The 12,857-nt window shown below is 45.7% G+C and overlaps 1 protein-coding gene across 1 annotated transcript in view; it reads right to left on the minus strand.

Annotated features, from left to right (window-relative positions):
- PPP1R1B (protein phosphatase 1 regulatory inhibitor subunit 1B) overlaps positions 1 to 12,857 on the minus strand; it is a 555,578-nt gene that overhangs the window by 61,494 nt on the left and 481,227 nt on the right. Inside the window, exon 5 of the mRNA XM_040331403.1 lies at positions 5,478 to 5,681. Within this exon, the coding sequence (XP_040187337.1) occupies positions 5,478 to 5,681 (204 nt within the window). The remainder of the gene's footprint in view (positions 1 to 5,477; positions 5,682 to 12,857) is intronic.

A 12,857-nucleotide genomic window follows, 5' to 3' on the forward strand; every position in this document is an offset into this window, starting at 1 on the left:
TTTTACGTACACACGGTCAATGTTTAGAACACAGAAAACGACGTCGGCCAAAAACGACACATAAAATTGAAGCATGCTTCAATTTTTTTCTGTCGTTTTTTAGAAGACATAAAACGACGTTTTTGCCCACACACGGTCAATTAAATTGACGTTTTTGAAAATGACGTTTTTTTCCATCGCAGAAAACGATGGTGTGTACGCGGCATAAGGCTGCATTCATGGGCTGCATTCATGGACAGTAAAGCCCTGTACACACGATCGGTTTGTCTGATGAAAACAGACCGATGGACTGTTTTCATTGGACAAACCGATCGTGTGTGGGCCCCATCGGTTTGTTTGAAAAAAAATAGAACATGTTTTAAAATTTTCCTATGGATAATAAACCGATAGAAAAAAACGATCGTCCGTGTGGAAGTCCGTTCGATTGAAAATCCACGCATGCTCAGAATCAAGTCGACGCATGCTCGGAAGCATTGAACTTCATTTTTCTCAGCACGTCGTAGTGTTTTACGTCACCGCATTGGACACAGTCGGATTTTTGACCGATGGTGTGTAGGTAAGACTGATGAAAGTCAGCTTCACCGGATAGCCGACGAAAAAATCCACTGTATTAGATTCCATCAGATATCCGATCGTGTGTACAGGGCTTAAGGCTGCATTCATGGGCTGCAATAATGCACAGTAAGGCTGCATTCATGAGCTGCATTCATGCACAGTAAGGCTGCATTCATGGGCTGCATTCATGCACAGTAAGGCTGCATTCATGGGCTGCATTCATGCACAGTAAGGCTGCATTAATGGACAGTAAGGCTGCATTCATGGGCTGCATTCATGGACAGTAAGGCTGCATTCATGGACAGTAAGGCTGCATTTAGGGCCGTCTTTCTGAGCAGGCACAACCCAGGGGCCCCACGTTCACCTAGGGCCCTATCCAGGGCAGGCGCGCCGCTACCTGCGGGAGTGTGTGTACGGTGTAGATGTAGGTGGAGAGAGAATGTATGCTGCCGGCCGGGGATTGCGCTGGGATGCAGAGAGGGAACTATCGCATGATGCAGTACACTGACAGATCCCTCCCCCGGCTCCCCCAGCTGCAGAGCTGTTCGGCGGCTCAGGGCTTTGATTGGTGCTGAGGAGCTGGCCTGCCTCCTTTATTGTCAATGGTCAGGACTCGTGAGGGCAGGCAAGGGGTGACCCTGTCACTGGGGGCCGGAGCGGCCGGCCTCAGGGATGATCGCACAGTCCTTCTGGAAAGAGGAACATGGAGGTAAAAAAAGCCTCTAAAAATGCTGTTTTTTTTCTATGCAGCCACTGGACTAAGAGAAATTTGGGTTGAAAACTGCTCTGCTCGATTTCTTACACCCAGGACAGTGCTACAGGAAAACCAGATACCATCTTGATCTTTGTCAACTTCATTACTTCTATCTTTAGACTTTTACATAGAAGTAAAAAAGTTCTGTTAGCTGACAAAGATCAAGATGGTATCTGGTTTTCCTGTAGCACTGTCCTAAATGTAAGTTTTCAACCCAATTTCTCCCAGTTCTCTGCCTGCTGTCACCCAGCCCTCTGTCACCTAGCCCTCTGTCACCAAGCCCTCTGTCACCAAGCCCTCTGTCACCCAGCTCTCTGTCACCCAGCTCTCTGTCACCTAGCCCTCTGTCACCTAGCCCTCTGTCACCTAGCCCTCTGTCACCCAGCCCTCTGTCACCTAGCCCTCTGTCACCCAGCCCTCTGCTGTCACCCAGTCCCCTGCTGTCACCCAGCCCTCTGCTGTTACCCAGCCCTCTGCTGTCACCCAGCCCTCTGCTGTCACCCAGCCTTCTGCTGTCGCCAAGTCCTCTGCTGTCACCCAGTCCCCTGCTTTCGCCCAGTCCCCTGCTTTCGCCCAGTCCCCTGCTGTCACCCAGCCCTCTGTCGCCCAGTCCCCTGCTGTCGCCCAGTCCCCTGCTGTCGCCCAGTCCCCTGCTGTCACCTAGTCCCCTGCTACCGCCCAGTCCCCTGCTGTCGCCCAGCCCTATGTCGTCAACTCCTCTGCTGTCATCAAGTCCTCTGCTGTCGCCCAGTCCCCTGTTGTCGCCCAGTCCCCTGTTGTCACCCAGTCCCCTGTTGTCACCCAGTCCCCTGTTGTCGCCCAGTCCCCCTGCTGTCGCCCAGTCCCCCTGCTGTCGCCCAGTCCCCCTGCTGTCGCCCAGTCCCCCTGCTGTCGCCCAGTCCCCCTGTAGTCACCCAGGCCTCTGCCCTGCAGTCACCCAGGCCTCTGCCCTGCAGTCACCCAGGCCTCTGCTGATGCCCAGTCTCCTGCTGTCACCCAGTCCCTCTGCTGTCACCCACTCCTCTAAAAAATAAAAATACATTTTAAATGTTGCAACTATGCTCGCTGTGTATGACAGTTTAATGAGGGGGCAACAAACATCACAGGTGGGTATAGACATGGCCTGTGCTAGACTATTTTGCGCCCTTTCTATACCGTACAGATATTATATTTTAGAGGTACAGAAGTTCTTTTTTTTTGGAGCTGGTCTTGCCTATGGCGCCAAATAGTCCCCATCAGAGCCAGACAAATAGTACTATTTTTTTTAAAACAGTGTAAAAATAATAAAATAAATAAGAAAACCCCCCAAAAAAATTTAAAGCGCCCTGCCACGACGAGCTCGAGTGCAGAAGGGAATGCATACGTGAGTAGAGCCCGCATATGAAAACGGTGTTCAAACCGCACAAGTGAGGAATCGCCGCGATCGTTAAAGCAAGAGCAATAATTCTAGCCCTAGACCTCCTCTGTAACTCATAATATGCAACCTATAGAATTTTTTAAACGTCGCCTATGGAGATTTTTTAAAGTTAGATGCCATTCCACGAGCGGGCGCAATTTTGAAGCGTGACATGTTGGGTATCATTTTACTCGGCGTAACATTATCTTTCACAATATAAAAAAATTGGGCTAACTTTACTGTTGTCTTATTTTTTAAATAAAAAAAAAAGTGAATTTCTTTTCCAAAAAAGTGCGCTTGTAAGACCGCTGCGCAAATACAGTGTGACAAAAAGTATTGTAATGACTGCCATTTTATTCTAGGTTGTTAGAAAAAAAATATATAATGTTTGGGAGTTCTAAGTAATTTTCTAGCAAAAAAAAACTTTTAAATTTGTAAACACTGAGTCTGAAAAACAGGCAAGGTCCTTAAGTGGTTAAATAAAAGTGGGCTACCATGCCCTTAAAAAATAAAATTTTGGACTGGCACACTCACTGAAAACGCACCTATTGCTTGAGTCTGATCACTTCAATCTTACAAAGGTTACATGTTACTGTACATCCATATTCAGGGTGTAAAATGTTCCAAATGTAACAGCTACACAGCCAGTCTGCAGGACTGTGGCATTACACCCACGATCTGCTTATCATGGGTCCAATACTTTATAGGTCCCTAACAAAAAAATAATAAATGCATATTTTTTAACCTGCAAAAAAATATGCATTTATAATTTTTGGGGAAAAGTAAGCTTGTCCCAGTGGCGTCACTAGGGTTGGTGTCACCTGGTGCGGTAAAATATGGTGTCACCCCCCCCCCCCCAATAACATTTTTCAAATATTTTTAACCCTACTGTTTGCTCTCTGTTCTCCTTTCTTCCCCTTTTCTCTCTCTCCCTATCCATCTTTCTTGTTCGTTCTATCCCTTCTTCTTTCTCTCCATTTTTCTTTGTCCCCTCCCCCCACCTCTTTCTCTCCAGAACCGGAATTCACATCTCAGGAGCCTATAGGCATCACTGGACCCCTTTAAAATTACACAGTTCCCTGCATCACTGCACCCCTTTACATTACACAGCACCCTGCATCACTGGACCCCTTTACATCTCATAGCCCCCTGGACCCTTTTACATTACACAGCCCCCTGCACCACTGGACCCCTTTACATCACATAGCCCCCTGCACCTCGGGACCCCTTTACATTACACAGCACCCTGCATCACTGGACCCCTTTACATCACATAGCCCCCTGCACCTCGGGACCCCTTTACATTACACAGCACCCTGCATCACTGGACCCCTTTACATTACACAGCACCCTGCACCTCTGGACCTCTTTACATTACACAGCCCCCTGCATCACTGGACCCCTTTAAAATTACACAGTACCCTGCATCACTGGACGCCTTTAAAATTACACAGCACCCTGCATCACTGGACCCCTTTACATCTCACAGCCCCCTTCACCTCTGGACCCTTTTACATTACACAGCACCCTGCACCTATGGGCCCCTTTACATTACACAGCACCCTGCACCACTTTACATCACATAGCCCCCTGCACCTCTGGACCCCTTTACATTACACAGCACCCTGCACCTCTGGACCCCTTTACATTACACAGCACCCTGCACCTCTGGACCCCTTTACATTACACAGCACCCTGCACCTCTGGACCCCTTTACATTACACAGCACCCTGCACCTCTGGACCCCTTTACATTACACAGCACCCTGCACCTCTGGACCCCTTTACATTACACAGCACCCTGCACCTCTGGACCCCTTTACATTACACAGCACTCTGCACACCTTTACATCACATAGCCCCCTGCACCTCTGGACCCTTTTACACTACACATCCTCTGCACCCCTTTACATTACACAGCACCCTGCATCACTGGCCCCCTTTACATCTCATAGCCCCCTGCACCTCTGGACCCTTTTACATTACACAGCCCCCTGCACCACTGGACCCCTTTACATTACACAGCACCCTGCATCACTGCACCCCTTTTACATTACACAGCCACCTGCACCTCTGGACCCCTGCATGTTACACAGACCCCCTTCAGTGCAGACACCCCCCCCTAGTGCAACCCCCCTCAGTGCAAATCCCCCCCCTCAGTTCAAATCCCCTCGGTGCAACCCCCCAGTGCAAACCCCCCTTAGTGAAATCCCCCTCTGTACACACAAATAGAGAGGAGGGGGCTGTGCCTGTGTACCGACTGCCGAGCACCGCTAACAGCCCGTGGCTGTGAGAGGAGGGGATGGATGGTGCTGCGGTGTCACCCCGCAACCCCCCTCCTCTTGTACCGCGGCGCTCGGTGCTCTGATTACGCGGCGCTCATCGCTGCAGTTGCGAGGGGGGCCGCCCCCCCACATGTCAGCTAAAAAAAAAAAAAATGTTTTTTTTTTTTTTAAATCGGGATGGTGTCACCCCTCTAGTGGGTGTCACCCGGTGCGGGCCGCACCCCCCGCACCCCCCTAGCAACGCCTCTGACTTGTCCTTAAAGCTTCTAGCTCCAAGAGACAGTGAAAGCAGTTACTAGGCTACATGAGGCCAATGCTGGGAAAAATAATTATGTACATACAGTATTTTCCTGCCCATAAGGACAAAGGCAGTTAGTTATAATAGTCTACTGAGAAAACCATTAACAGCTCAAATTTTTCCCCAATTTTTCCCCAAGGCTCTATGAGGTTTGAAGGTGAAATCATGTTTATGATGATCAACCTTTTACCTTTTTCACCTTTCACGCTATAGTCCAGGCACTCCTCCGGTTCAGTGCTTGAGGGCTCTGTAGACGTTTCTTCTGTTCCAGTTTTAGTGTCATCATTTACCTCTTCATCATCATCATCATCATCATCATCATCATCATCATCATCATCACTGTCAGCAAGAGAACCGAGGGCCTGCATGTGAGACTGTACGATGCGCTGGACAGCTGTAAAACACAAAGAGCACAGCTAGTGCTATAGCCCGAGAAGACAGCCTTATTCAGTAAATCAATATATCTCCTCTATGTAACCCCCAAGCCACTCGGGGTCCACCAGAGAAAATAGAAGAATGAGAACATGTTCAGATTCTTAAATTTAAAAAGTATTTTTTTAATAAAAACGACTGAAATGGGGAATAGGTTTTCAATATAAAACTTGTTCCATGTCAATATAGTAGGTTATTCCAAAGTAAAAAAATACTGGATTCTCTCCAAAAAGAACATCATATTCAAGTATTTACTTTATTACCAAAAGTATTGGAAAGCCTGCCTTTACACGCACATAAACTTTAATGTCATCCCAGTCTTATAGCTAGATTCAAGTAGAGCGCCTTAACTTTGCGGCGGCGTAGTGTATCATGTTTAGCGTAAGTTAGCGAGGCAAGTACATGATTCACAAAGTACTTGCCTGCTAAGTTACGGCGGCGTAGCGTAAATCGGACAGACGTAATGGCGCCTAATTCAAATTCGGCTGAGGGGGCGTGTTTTATGTTAATGGGGGGTGACCTGACTTGATTGACGTATTTTACGAACGGCGCATGCGCCGTCCGTGTACATATCCCAGTGTGCAATGCGGCAAAGTACGCCTATTGGTTTCGACGTGGACGTAAATTACGTAAATCCCTATTCACGGACGACTTACGCAAACAACGTAAAATTTAAAAATTTCGACTCGGGAACGACGGCCATACTTAACATTACTATTCCAGCTATTTGATGGAATAACTTTAGGCCTGAAAGTGCGTTACGTAAACGGCGTATCTTTACTGCGTCGGGCAAGCGTACGTTCGAGAATCGGTGTATCTACTCATTTACATATTCTAGGCCGACCGCAATGGAAGTGCCACCTAGCGGTCAGCCTAAAAATTACACTTTAGGATACGACGGTGTAAGACACTTACGCCGCTCGTATCTGAGCCTAATTTAAGCGTATCTGGTTTCCAGAATACGCTTAAATTTGCGTCGGCGTACATTCCGAGTTAGGTCGGCGTATCTACTGATACAGTAAAAAAATATATATATAATAGTGCGCTATATTACAATGTGTTGGTAAAAAATAGTGTGTAAGGCTGCCGACACAACATGGAAAAACTGTAAGACAAAATATAAAGAAAAAATGTGGCGCCAATAAAAACACAAATGCCCTGTAAGGCAATATCAGACTCAACAATGAGACTTGGACAGTGAGTACATATGAAGAGATCAAAGAGACTCCCCCACAATCAGGTGAGTACCCGGATCAATAAATCGTGAATAATGAGTGTATCAACTCAAACCACATTTCCAATCAACAGGGAAGTGAAATCCACAATGTAAAAAACTGTGCACTGGAGGAGGGGAATGGGGGAAGAAGGGGGTCTAGAGGTAGGGATGAGGGGGGAGGGAAAGGGGGGATAAAATGAGGAAGGAAGTGCTGCGGGACTAAGGAGGGAATTAGTACTTTAGATAAAGAATAAATGGATACTTAGTGGGAGATGGAATACTCGGGTAGTCTGAAAATTAGTTTAGAAGTAGAAAGTATTTGGTCTATCATAGAGGAATGGATTGAAACTAGTAGTGATACAGATACTATGAATAGTAAATAGAGTTGAAGAGAGAGAATAAATATAATTCTCATATATATGTTGATGTATAGGACTATGCTCAGTCCTCTTCTTATGTTTCCTGTATCACTTTCTTGCTTTTTGTTTTCTTGGAAAAGAAACAAAATAAAAAAAAAAGGAAAATTTAAAAAAAAAAAAAAACTGTGCACATGAATGAAAACAAGTAACTGTGATATTCATAAAGTGTCAAAGTAGAAAAGAACAATGGTAGTCATGAACCATGAAGTCCCATTTAGTGCATATAAATAATTTGTATGCATAAAGTTTATACAGTCCCAGGGAACATCAATCTTTGTGGTAAACGGTGTATTATCTCCAGACAAAATCAGCAGTAGAAATAAATAAGTTGTGCCCTTACCGGATGGAGTAGACCCACATCTCACCATACGGTGGGGGGTCTTCAAGGCTTGCATAGGCCGATTGCCTTACAGGGGTAACTCTCCAGGCACTCCTAAAGCTCTTTTCCGGTAGGCCCTTTCCACTCTGATTGAACCAGGGATCTGGAACTGGTGATAGTGATGATGATATTCCTGGAGGTAGTTGGAGTTCTCAGGGGATCCAGTGTACCAGTATAAATTAAAAAGAAAAGAAAAAACACCTCCTCATCGCATAAAAAATGTATTAAAAAATTTAAAAAAATAAGGATAATCTCCCAAAAGTCTCAAATAAGGGATTCTCAATAAACCATTATCACACCAAAAAAGAAAGCAGCACTGCAAAAGCAATCTTAGCATCAAGGCACACACACTTCAGAGAAGGATAAAAGTAGCTGTGCGCAGTGTAGGATGGATATGATCAGATGCCCGACCGGTTTCGTATCAAAATACTTCTACTGGGGTGCATATCTGAATCATCTTATCCCCCTGCGCTTTAAATACCATCTCTACTTACCCCCATAGGACCAGCACTCATCGTTAATGGCGTGCGTTCCAATTGCTGACTTTTTCGGTAGGCGTGCGCTCCAGGCGCCCGGAAATGACATCTATTCAATCCAATGGTTAAAAAACCCCTGTCTTCCCTGTGTATGTTACAAGCGCTCCAGGCGCCCGGAAGTGACATCTCCTGTGTATCAGCCCATCAGCATGATCTCCTCTCAGCTCCCCTCCCTTCCAGGAGGATGAGCCAATCAGCACCAGTCCCAGCATGAGTGAGTCTAGAGAGGCGGAGCGCATCATAGGCCAACGCTAGCCCCGCCCCCTCATGACACAGCTCCATAGTAAGGAGATATGCAGACGTTGCGCCCGTGTATAAACACAACCGCACCTGCAAATTAGTGCGTCGAGGAGGTTCATTGATCTATAATGGATCACAGGGCGATCAGTGGAGATGTAACAGGGAAAATATCAGAGGAAAAGGGAACATAAAGGATGGCTAGAACATAGAGACATGTATGGAGGGCCTCCTGGTGGTGGGAATTGGTAAATGAAATTACCATACCACCTATATTCATGGGCTGCTACATAACACAACTCTCATATGTAGGCGCCATCTAGTGGTCAAAAACGAAAATGATGAAAATAATGACCATTTAAATCGTCCCATATTATTAAGCTATTAATAATCTATGAAAATTAAAAATTACTTTTTGGATTGTAGATGGTGTCCTGGGAGTAAGTAGAAAAATGGAAAGATTCTTCAAAAAACAGAAAAAATATATAGAAAAAATATACAATGACTTATAAAATTCCAATATGTTAATACTGGTCATATAAATCAGGACTGGTTAACCCTGGAGTAAGAAAATCGCGCTTGCTGCTCCACCAACCCCTTATAGCTAACACCCTGAAGGTGTTTGACATGGGGACTAAATGTTCCCCCATTTCATCAACAAAGGGCCCGCTCACACCACTCTCAGACAACCCAGACTTCCAGCCAGGAATGGGTGCGCGGACGCTTAGCCGTCCAACTCCTAAAACACAACTCAAGGCTGGAGACTGTTTTAAAGAAGGGACATTTCTGGAATACCAGACACTTAAACAAACCACCGACCTGCCTACCCTACCGTTCTGGACGTACCTACAAATACGTAGCTATACTTGTGACAAGATGAACAAACCGCACTTCACCAGACAGATGACTGAGCTAGACGAGGTCTGTCTCAAAGGTGATCTCCTGCAAAAAACGACGTCAGTCATATATAAGTGGTTGCAAACATCCTCTACTACAACGGAGGACAGATTTCAAAAGGGATGGTCCAAAGCATTAGAGAGGACCATTTCAGAAAGACAGTGGCGAAATGCTTGTATCCTTGCACACAAATGTTCTATCAGCACGAAAATGCAGGAAACGTCCTACAAGCTACTCACGGACTGGTACGTTACACCAGCTAAGCTGAACTCCTGGTATGCTCAGACACCTAGCGCCTGCTGGAGATGTGGAGAGGAAGTGGGCACGCTGATACACATCTGGTGGTCCTGCCCTTGCTTGGCTGGATTTTGGCAACAGGTCAAAGATTTAATCAAGCAAATCACAGAGACCAGTCTGGAACTGGACGCTGCGTGCTGCCTACTCCACATCTCTACCTTTTCATTGAAGCGGTATAAGAATTCGCTGACGAAACATTTGCTGAACGCCGCCAAAGCCCTGATACCGATTCTTTGGAAGACCCCGAAGGCGCCCACGGTTAAGCAGTGGCTAGGAAAGATATCGGAGGTCTATGAAATGGAAAACACACTTGCGCAAGCCTCGGATAGTGTAGAGAGATTCCACAAGACTTGGTCCCCCTGGTTTGAGTTCCGCTTCTCTGAGACGTATGAGACACTTTTGGGTGACTGCTGAGCACCTGAGAGTTGTCCTCTAGTCGCACGACTAGGTGCTGGTGTGGTAGATTGACTGATATAGATAGTGAATGCTCCTCACCTCACTGCTCCCCCCCCTTCCCCACCCCACTCTCTCTCTTTCATCACTGACCCCCTCCCCTACCTCTTTCCCCCTCTATCTGCTACGGCCCTATCTATCAGGCCCAGCAGGATGGTTAAGCCCAGCCTCAGGGTATGGTAGTGAGGAATACACACCAAAAGTTATGGATGTCTCTTTCACATTACAACATTGTTTAATTCTGTATCGTCGAAACTTAACCTATAGTTTACAAATACTGTTATGTACTCGAACATTTGAAGACCGAATTCACTTTCAATGTTGGTTGAGTTTAGCTTTAATGCATATCACATCAAGGAACATGATCCCTATAGTTCACCGAAACAGTCCTGATTGTCAACTGTGGATGTATAAAAATTTTGTGTGTAACTGTCATTATCATTCTATACTGTTATGTTGGCTGCATTTGCTACTCTGTTCTTTTCTGGAACACTAATAAACTTGGAATGTTTAAAAAATAAATAAATCAGGACTGGTTGATGAAGGAGTTGACGTCCCACTCCACATTAAGGCCGTGGGGGACGTAACTCTTCAATTGGTAGATCCAGAAGACCTCAAGCTTTGATACACCCCGAACACTGGGCTCACCTCTCCAGTGAGGAACGAAGTGGTCAATAACCTGAAAGGTCGTCCCCTCAATTCTTTTATTATGCTGTTCAAGAAAGTGCCTGGGTACAGTGTGTTTTGTGCACCCCTTCTTGATTTTGGCTATGTGTTCCCCTACCCTTATGGTGAAACTTCTAATAGTGCGGCCCACATATTGTTTCCCACAATGACAGGTAATAAGATACACCACGTGTTTGGTGGCACACGTGGAAAATATTTTCATGGGGAATACAAAACCGGTTACTGATGAACCGGTTTTGTATTCCCCATGAAAATATTTTCCACATGTGCCACCAAACACGTGGTGTATCTTATTACCTGTCATTGTGGGAAACAATATGTGGGCCGCACTATTAGAAGTTTCACCATAAGGGTAGGGGAACACATAGCCAAAATCAAGAAGGGGTGCACAAAACACACTGTACCCAGGCACTTTCTTGAACAGCATAATAAAAGAATTGAGGGGACGACCTTTCAGGTTATTGACCACTTCGTTCCTCACTGGAGAGGTGAGCCCAGTGTTCGGGGTGTATCAAAGCTTGAGGTCTTCTGGATCTACCAATTGAAGAGTTACGTCCCCCACGGCCTTAATGTGGAGTGGGACGTCAACTCCTTCATCAACCAGTCCTGATTTATATGACCAGTATTAACATATTGGAATTTTATAAGTCATTGTATATTTTTTCTATATATTTTTTCTGTTTTTTGAAGAATCTTTCCATTTTTCTACTTACTCCCAGGACACCATCTACAATCCAAAAAGTAATTTTTAATTTTCATAGATTATTAATAGCTTAATAATATGGGACGATTTAAATGGTCATTATTTTCATCATTTTCGTTTTTGACCACTAGATGGCGCCTACATATGAGAGTTGTGTTATGTAGCAGCCCATGAATATAGGTGGTATGGTAATTTCATTTACCAATTCCCACCACCAGGAGGCCCTCCATACATGTCTCTATGTTCTAGCCATCCTTTATGTTCCCTTTTCCTCTGATATTTTCCCTGTTACATCTCCACTGATCGCCCTGTGATCCATTATAGATCAATGAACCTCCTCGACGCACTAATTTGCAGGTGCGGTTGTGTTTATACACGGGCGCAACGTCTGCATATCTCCTTACTATGGAGCTGTGTCATGAGGGGGCGGGGCTAGCGTCGGCCTATGATGCGCTCCGCCTCTCTAGACTCACTCATGCTGGGACTGGTGCTGATTGGCTCATCCTCCTGGAAGGGAGGGGAGCTGAGGGGAGATCATGCTGATGGGCTGATACACAGGAGATGTCACTTCCGGGCGCCTGGAGCGCTTGTAACATACACAGGGAAGACAGGGGTTTTTTAACCATTGGATTGAATAGATGTCATTTCCGGGCGCCTGGAGCGCACGCCTACCGGAAATGTCAGCAATTGGAACGCACGCCATTAACGATGAGTGCTGGTCCTATGGGGGTAAGTAGAGATGGTATTTAAAGCGCAGGGGGATAAGATGATTCAGATATGCACCCCAGTAGAAGTATTTTGATACGAAACCGGTCGGGCATCTGATCATATCCATCCTACACTGCGCACAGCTACTTTTATCCTTCTCTGAAGTGTGTGTGCCTTGATGCTAAGATTGCTTTTGCAGTGCTGCTATCTTTTTTGGTGTGATAATGGTTTATTGAGAATCCCTTATTTGAGACTTTTGGGAGCTTATCCTTATTTTTTTAAATTTTTTAATAAATTTTTTATGCGATGAGGAGGTGTTTTTTCTTTTCTTTTTAATTTATACTGGTACACTGGATCCCCTGAGAACTCCAACTACCTCCAGGAATATCATCATCACTATCACCAGTTCCAGATCCCTGGTTCAATCAGAGTGGAAAGGGCCTACCGGAAAAGAGCTTTAGGAGTGCCTGGAGAGTTACCCCTGTAAGGCAATCGGCCTACGCAAGCCTTGAAGACCCCCCACCGTATTGTGAGATGTGGGTCTACTCCATCCGGTAAGGGCACAACTTATTTATTTCTACTGCTGATTTTGTCTGGAGATAATAC

The sequence above is a fragment of the Rana temporaria genome, chromosome 12 (assembly GCF_905171775.1).
Source record: "Rana temporaria chromosome 12, aRanTem1.1, whole genome shotgun sequence".
NCBI lineage: Eukaryota > Metazoa > Chordata > Amphibia > Anura > Ranidae > Rana > Rana temporaria.